The following is an 8,264-nucleotide window of genomic DNA, read 5'->3' on the forward strand; positions in this document are numbered from 1 at the left end:
TGGCCCCATCTAAGGATACTCTTCCATTTGAAACTCCCCTCTAAGCACAACTGCGTTGGATAGTTTTATTTCCTTAAAGGGGCAGTGCTCTCTCAAAACTTCCAATGTCCTTTTTACATGTCCCTCTCCCTATCCATGATATTTTGTATACCCAGAAATTAGCTAATTCTCTTATACTTCAAAAATATTCCAACCCTCACTTCCTGCAGTTAGCCTCATTCTTGGATACCCACCACACTTCCTTTCCCAGTTTAGACTAGAAGCATCTCAGAAGGAATCCTCTACGATACCACAGTCCAATAGAATTTTCTGCAATGATGAAAAATTCTATATCTGCACTGTCCAATAAGTAGCCACTAACTATATGTGATAGGAGCTCGGGTAGCATAGTGCCTAAGGCACTTGACTGCTCACCCGAAGGCTGGCGGTTCAAACCCACCAGCCACTCCTCGGAAGGAAGGTTGGGCAATCCTACTTCCGTAGTGATACTGCCTCGGAAACCCAAGGAGGGGTCGCTATGAGTCGGGGCCGACTCGATGGCAAACAACAACAACAACAACAACAACTATATGTGATAGACTTCCTGGTGCCACAAATGATTAAGTGCTGGGCTGCTAACGGAAAGGTGGTCCAGTCCACCCAGAGGCACCTTGGAGAAAAGGTCAGGTAATCTGCTTCTGAAAAGCCATAGGCTTGACAACACTGTGGAGCAGTTCTACTCTATACGCATGGGATCTCCATGAGTTGGAATCCACATGATGGCAACTAACAACAACATCTATATGTGACTCATCTATATGTTCCTCAGAGTGACTGAAGAAATTAACTTTTAACTAAAATTTTTAAAAACATAAATTTACATGAGAACATGCAGCTGATGGCTCATATAGGACAGAGCAGTTTTAGAACAAATTTCCTCAACCTTAAATGAGACTACCACTTACCTAGGAGCCCTGGTGGCTTAGTGCCTTTGAGGTTTTGTTAAATGAGCAGCATCAATCCAGTAAATTTTAGGTACACAATGCAACGCAGTGCCGTCAATTGGATCCAACTCATAGTGACTCCTAAAATGTTGAATGAATGACTGTTTCTTTATCAAAGGGGATAGAATGGGAGATCACTGTATGTAGATATGCAGGTAACTATTTGTAGTTAGATTAAAAGCCGAATAGTCTGTAAAAGATTAACAATATTCTGACTTCCTACAAGGTATGCACCATAGGAGAAAGGATTTTTGTTTTGTTTTGTTCTAAATCACCTCTGTAGCACACAGAAGGAGCTCTGGTGGTACAGTTGTTAAGGCATTTGGCTGCTAACCAAAAGGCCAGTGGTTTGAACCCACTAGTCTCTCAATGGTTGAAAAATGAAAGTTTTCTTCCTTAAAGATTTACAGCCTTGGAAACCCAGTGGGGGTCTCTAAGTCAGAATGGACTTGATGACAATGAGTTTCGTTTGGTTTTCTTGAAAATAGAAGGCACTCAATGTAAATGTTTGGAATGTATGAGGGAATCTGTGTACTGAACATATCAACCTACAATCTGTGTGTAAAATATTGTTTCAGTTACTCTTTTTACTTACATAATATTTCACCGAACTTTTACTTTTTGTTAATCCTGTTAACTCACTATGATGCACTATTAATGTTTTACTGGAAGAGGCACTGGTAGGTGAGCCATGAGACTCCAGACTCTTAAGGCCTGTTCTAACTCTAGAAATATCCCTTGGAGGAGAGAATTAGGTCTACACGCTTGAGATTCTTCATCCCAACAATGCTAATGCTTTATCAATTTGGTTAACAGAGTGCAAATGCAGTTATCATTGGTTTCTCTTCCTGGGGCTTCTCCTTTATCAGAGAATGCTGAAAACGATGTGCATTTGCTGTCATACGGAATCCGCCAACTTTAATAATGAGGATTAAGAGTTATAATAATTAATACTTTAAAAAAAAACCTTCACACTTGAAATTACATTCTGATGGCTCTCCCTTTTGTAGACAGCACCAAGATGCTCTACTTCCTCGTTTATACATATGATAAAAATGGTTAGGAGACTTGCACATTATCAATAGTCTAAGAGAACACATAGGCACACAAAAGGCCACAGAAATAGGCGACTCAGGACCCAGACAAGGAAACAGGAAGGAGTCACGCGTTAAACCGCATTTCCCTTCCTCCTTCCCTGTGCTAGGCTTTGATAGGAGATGGCTTATAGGGTAAGAAAGAGGCGGAGACAGAGCGCTAGTTCCCGCCCCCGCCTTTTCAGTTTCCTAAAAGGTCCGCTTTAGTGCAATATAAAGGGCTGTAGCAAGCTCTCGATTCATCACAGCTGCAGCCAGCTACTTCTATCTTCATTATGTCTGGCCGTGGTAAGGGAGGCAAAGGCCTTGGAAAAGGCGGCGCCAAACGACACCGTAAGGTGTTGCGTGATAACATCCAGGGTATTACCAAACCAGCCATCCGCCGTCTGGCTCGGCGTGGTGGCGTCAAGCGCATCTCAGGACTCATTTATGAGGAGACTCGCGGAGTGCTCAAAGTCTTTCTAGAAAATGTGATCCGTGATGCCGTGACTTACACCGAGCACGCCAAGCGCAAAACAGTCACCGCTATGGATGTGGTCTACGCGCTCAAACGCCAGGGGCGCACCCTCTACGGCTTCGGCGGCTAATCTGTCCCAACCCCGGGTTCTGTGCTTCAACTCAAAGGCCCTTTTCAGGGCCACCCACTAACTCATAAAGGGTTGTGACTTGCAATCAAAACGACAAGGTAATATTCGCTTTTTCTTAAATAGTCCCTTTTGCCTTAGGTCTTCAATTTATATTTCTAACGGGGGGTGGGGGTGGGGAATGGTAATTTACTAAGCGTGGGCGATCATTTCTTAAGATGGCGGCCTCTGAGAACAAACTCAAGGATAGACCCGAGGTAAGTGAAAAGAGAAAAGTATTATGTTAATATGAATTACAGTTGCTAGGCTTAATAAAGGGAAGTTTCCCAAGTACTTTGATTTCCCGCTTTTCTAAGTTAGTGTAGTCGCGCGGTAGTTTAAGCGTTCGGCTGCCAACTAGAAGTTTGGTGGTTAGAACGCGCCAGCATTCAGCGACAGAAACTTGGCATTCCATTTCAGTAAAGGTGATATCCTTAACCCTGTAGAGCAGGTCTGTTACTATATTATACAGGTCGCTAGGCATCGACGGGGCAACAGTGGATTTGGTTTGCTGTGTTTCCCCAACACGCATCTCCAGTGTTTCACAGCGAGGTACCTGTTCTAAAGCAAGCAAGAAATTGTGATCCAGTCTGCCTTACAGGAAAGCTGTAACTATCATTTATATTGTGGCTGGCTGTGAATGGATGGATAATGACTGGTAAATTTAAAAACGGTGAAAAACATTTTAAGTTTTTCTCTAAATCCTGCAAGTTGCTTTACCTAGCAGATACTCATCTCCACAATTTCATCACCAAATCCCTTTCCCCAACAATCATTTTTACAGTGGAATGTATTGAACAATTTATCATACCTAGGACACTCAACAGTAATCTTTCACAAACGAGCCCTGTGGCTCAGTGGTTAAAGAGCTCAGCTGGTAACCTGAAAGGTCGGCTATTCAAACCAACCAGCGCCTTCTTTGCAGAAAGTTATCTGCCGTCGAGTCGTACCGGACTCAACGACCCCTCTTTGGGATTCTGAAGTGGTGTCTCCACGGAAGTAGACTGCCCAGCCTTACTTCCGAGGAGTGGCTGGTGGGTTTGAACCGCCAGCCTTTTGGTTAGCAGTCAAGTCCCTTAGGCACTATACTACCAGAGCTTGCCTTAAAAACCCTATGGGGCAGTTCCATTCTGCCCTGTCGGTCACTGATTTGGAATCAACGTGAAGGCAACAGGTTTAATCCTTCACAAGCATTGTTCTTTCTTCCATAAATAACCTTGAACTCCTTTGTCTCCTTCAAGAGAACTTTACCCAATTCTCCCAGGCAAAATCAGTACCTCGTATTTGCCGACACCACAGAGCACAGTCCATAAGATAACATCCAACCTCAGAGTTCCCCATATGACTTCAGAGCTAGTGTACATTTACTTCAACAATTGTTTGTGATGAATAATGTTTGTTTTTCTCTCCAGAGCATACATTTCTTGAGAGCTTGAACAAACACCCATTACAGTATCCTCAGACTTAAAAAATTACATAGCACACATTTATTCAATAAGTGTGTAATAACTGAATGAATCAGTAGATTGAATCACATATCTGGGTTGTTAGGGTAATTTAATGCACTTCACTCGCCTTGACCAGTATCTCTGCTCCCCAAGAACTCTGGCATGCATAGAAAGAATTTTACTGTGGAACTTGGGAAAAAAACTGAAGCACTATCCTATTTATTTCCTTCATATATTTTGTGAAATTCCCAGATTATGGGCTCACCCTTACCCAGACTTCAGAACCTCACTTCTGAGTCTCCCTTTGAGTTGGAGTGGAGATTTGTGACCCAGGATTCACCAATCAGTCACACCTTTAAAGATTTTTCTTCAAAGTGTAAAACAGGAGAGCAGGGACTCTGCTTGGAGCTTCTACTTTGCTGGGATAGGTGTTAGAGGCTTCCACATGTCAGTAGTGGCAGTGACCTAGGTTTCCTAGTGAGTCAAGTTCTAGCTCAACAATGGCAATTGTGACACAGCAGCACCAGGTCAGTTCTGTAGCAAGGATTTGAATTTTCCTTTAATTGTCTAAATTTCTCCTGCTTACAATGTAGCCCAGCATTTAAGAGCAAAATCATTAGCTTTGGATAAATATAAATTTTAAATCCATGCTATTGGTCTGGTTAGACACACACACAATGTATGTACAAGTAAATGGTTATAAGCAGATTAAAATTTCATAGAAAAGAACACAGCCTTTGCTCAGAAAACTTCACCTTTAATCCTAAACAGCAAGGTGACCTGAAGTGACTCACATAGCTCTTTCTCTGTATGGTTCTTGTAAAAGTCTATGAAGTTTTAGCTCTTAGATTCCACAATCCTAGGTATAACATTCATTTTACTTTTAATACATTAGCATTCTTACTTATAAATTATTATTTGAAATAAGATCTATATTCATAATGCACAGGGAGGCACAAGATAAGGTTGATTGACTCAGTTTTAGGGCTGCTAAACTAGATCACTTATTTAACATGGGGCAGGCCACTTTATTGCCAAGATATGCTTTTCCCTTTGTAAATAATATATAGGGATACTTTGGCACCTTCTAAATAAATTCTTTGTGTGAATCAATTCTTTCACTGAGGTTTACAAAATAATGATTTGCTAGGATTTTTTACCATCACTCTGATCAAGGATATTTAATGCAATGCATAAATTGTGTGCAAAAAAGTCAGAATGAGAGTATGCCAAGGTTTACACTAAACCATATTACACTGTTTGTCAGAGTTGGTTAATAAAAATGGCAGGGTATAATATAGATCACACTACAGCACTTTGGGTGGGGAGGGGGGGGACTGAAGACGCAGTAGGAAAAAAAAAAAGCAAATCCTCCCTAATACCTACCTTACTCTTCATAGATTCCCTCCAGGCCTTGAAGCAGGGTAGCTGTTGAGAATTACATTGTGTGAGACCAGATAGCCAAACTTTTCTGCTTTGTGTCCTTTATTCATAGTATCCATCACGCACAGAGCTGTTCCTCAAGCTATGCAGTAATTTAGACACAACTATTGTGGAAAATTAAGAACCGCTAGTTTGCACTAAGCAATTCCCCACATAAACATTTCCCAACAATCCCCAGCCCCTACAACACCTGTAACACATAATCTATCTAGGAAAATATAAGTGTGAGCTCTTTCGAAGAAAATGAGGTGGCTCTGAAAAGAGCCTTTAGTGTAGATACAGAAAATTAGCTGAACGTACACTTAACCGCCAAAGCCATAGAGGGTGCGCCCCTGACGCTTGAGCGCGTAGACCACATCCATGGCAGTGACTGTCTTGCGCTTGGCATGCTCGGTGTAGGTTACGGCGTCCCTGATGACGTTCTCCAGAAAAACCTTAAGCACCCCGCGAGTCTCTTCGTAAATGAGACCTGAAATGCGTTTGACTCCGCCACGCCGAGCCAGGCGGCGGATGGCGGGCTTGGTAATGCCCTGGATGTTGTCACGCAACACTTTACGGTGGCGCTTGGCACCCCCTTTCCCAAGGCCTTTGCCTCCCTTGCCTCGACCAGACATAGTAATCGGGTACCGACTACAAAGGCTGAGTAAACTGACAACCCACGGCGGGCCCATATATATCAATTGAGCGGACCTTTTTGAGAACTGCACGGACAGCAAAAGCGGGAAGCTGCATTGAGTCCCCGCCCCTCTGCTTCTAGTAATCTCAAAGCATTAAGGAAAAATAGGGTAGAGAGATCTTTTGGTATTTAGAATATAGGAATCTTTACACAGAAGTGCTGTATTAGATCTTAAATTCTAAAGGATTTGGGGTTGTGGAAGGCTGTCGTCTGCAGTGGGAGCCCTTACTCCATTTTGAGGCTTGACATAAGTTTCAGACGCCATTTGGGTTCTTTCTGACCCTTAAACCAGCATTGTGGCTCTGCATAGACAAGGTCCAGGACAAACCTAGAGAGGGGCAGTTTGCCCTCGGGAAGAGTGTGGATGAAAGTAGACTACGCTCACAAAGAGCTAGGAAACTTGCCTGAGTGTGCCCTTTTCTAATTTAAATTAAGTCTGGGGTCTCGATATTGTTTGGTAGCCACAAACAATGGTTAGCATTTGACTGTTAACCAGAAGGCTGGAGGTTCAAACCCGCCAGCCACTCCTTGAAAGGAAGATTGGGCAATCTACTTTCTTGTTGATACAGCCTCGGAACCCCAAGGAGGGGTTGCTTTGAGTTGAATCTGACTGGAGGGCAGTGAGTTTGGGTTTTTTTTTGTTTGTTTGTTTTTTTGTGGCTAAAACTCAGGTTGTTTGGTCTTGAGTCACAGTTCATCCGCACCACCACCTAGCCAGGTAGTCAAGGTCCAGAACCATTCCTGTAACATTTTTTATCTTCAATTTTGTACGTATCCCAATCATGGTCTTTTCCCGGCTTCTGTAGTCCCAACCTGCAATGGTAATGAATCATCTGCCACCAGTCATGATTTTGTGATAATTCCCTCTTGTTTCAGCATATGTAATTAGTCCCATGGCCATGACTCATCAGACTCCATTCCAATTTCCCTCATTCTGGATGATTTCCTTGTTTTGTCCTTGTCCTGTCCAAGGCTTAATGAAAGTGTCTCCATTGAACCTGTTTGAATCTGGAGTCTCTTTTCCCGGGTTACAATGCCAAACAACATATACAAAAGGAAAGTACCTGATTTCTGTGTGTGTGGATGTTTAGAAATTCATTCATTCTTTCATATATATTCTTGCATCGTTTGCTATACTGGAATTCAAGAAACAAGCTCAAATCCAACAAAATAATCATTATATTGCCAAGCAACTGAGAAAAGTGGACCAAGCTAGGCTTTGGATTTGGAATCCCTGAGCAGCTGCTTTCATCGTAAAATATTGGATGTGTATGTTAAAATACGTGGATTTCAGTGGTCTTATTTGTAAAATGGATAAATATTTGTTGATAATTGTGTTATTGTAAGCAAAATGGCTGTCATCTAGTTGATTAAATTCCTATTGCCGTGTACTCTCTTTTTACAAACAAAACATAATACAAACAGAACTAAAGCACATGAAATTTCAGGACATTTCCAGACACCAGTACGTAGTGTACTTTAATTTATGGAAATTGTTGTTGTTGTTTGCCGTCGAGTCAGCCCCGACTCATAGCGACCCCTCCTTGGGTTTCCGAGGCAGTATCACTACGGAAGTAGGATTGCCCAACCTGCCTTCCGAGGAGTGGCTGGTGGGTTTGAACCGCCAGCCTTCTGGTTAGCAGTCAAGTGCTTAGCTCTGCGGAGCAGCTGGTGAATTCAGACTGCCGATCTTCTCCTTAGCAGCCAAACGCCTTAACGACTACACCGCTAGAGCTTCTTTGCTGCTTTCGTCTTCCTTATTCATTGTCCAGCTTTCACATGCATATTAACTTTCCTTAGTATTAAAAGTTAAATTCATTTACATCCAGAGCAAAGAAGAATGAGGAAAACCGAAATTCATGGAAACAATTAGTCCTAGCGACTGGTACACCATCCAATCTGCAGCCTATACAACTATGAGACCAGAAGAACTAGATGGTGCCCAGCTACCACTGTCATCCACTTGGAAGGGGATCTATGTAGGAGATCCTTGATAG

General features: G+C 42.5%; 2 protein-coding genes across 2 annotated transcripts in view; one reads left to right on the forward strand and one right to left on the reverse strand.

Annotated features, from left to right (window-relative positions):
- The first annotated feature begins 2,352 nt into the window (after nucleotides 1-2,352).
- Nucleotides 2,353-3,265, forward strand: LOC103204678 (histone H4). The gene is made up of 2 exons (XM_007949883.2): nucleotides 2,353-2,651; nucleotides 3,223-3,265. Exons 1-2 carry the CDS (start codon nucleotides 2,353-2,355, stop codon nucleotides 3,263-3,265), a joined length of 342 nt encoding a protein of 113 aa, XP_007948074.2.
- Nucleotides 3,266-5,893: 2,628 nt separating this feature from the next.
- The window catches only part of LOC103204645 (histone H3.1-like), a 10,628-nt gene continuing 8,257 nt past the window's right edge, over nucleotides 5,894-8,264 (reverse strand). The window contains exon 2 of the mRNA XM_007949859.2: nucleotides 5,894-6,221. Coding sequence (XP_007948050.1) covers nucleotides 5,894-6,221 — 328 coding nt within the window. The remainder of the gene's footprint in view (nucleotides 6,222-8,264) is intronic.

Source organism: Orycteropus afer, unplaced genomic scaffold (genome assembly GCF_000298275.1).
Source record: "Orycteropus afer afer isolate SDZICR_OR568_19922 unplaced genomic scaffold, OryAfe1.0 scaffold00255, whole genome shotgun sequence".
In the NCBI taxonomy this organism is placed as follows: Eukaryota; Metazoa; Chordata; class Mammalia; order Tubulidentata; family Orycteropodidae; genus Orycteropus; species Orycteropus afer.

Coding starts and splice junctions, on each gene's coding strand:
- LOC103204678 (XM_007949883.2), top strand. CDS start 2,353: ATGTCTGGCCGTGGTAAGGGAGGCAAAGGCCTTGGAAAAGGCGGCGCC. Junction 2,652..3,222: donor CAGGGGCGCACCCTCTACGG/CTTCGGCGGCTA, acceptor GCTGTGTTTCCC/CAACACGCATCTCCAGTGTT.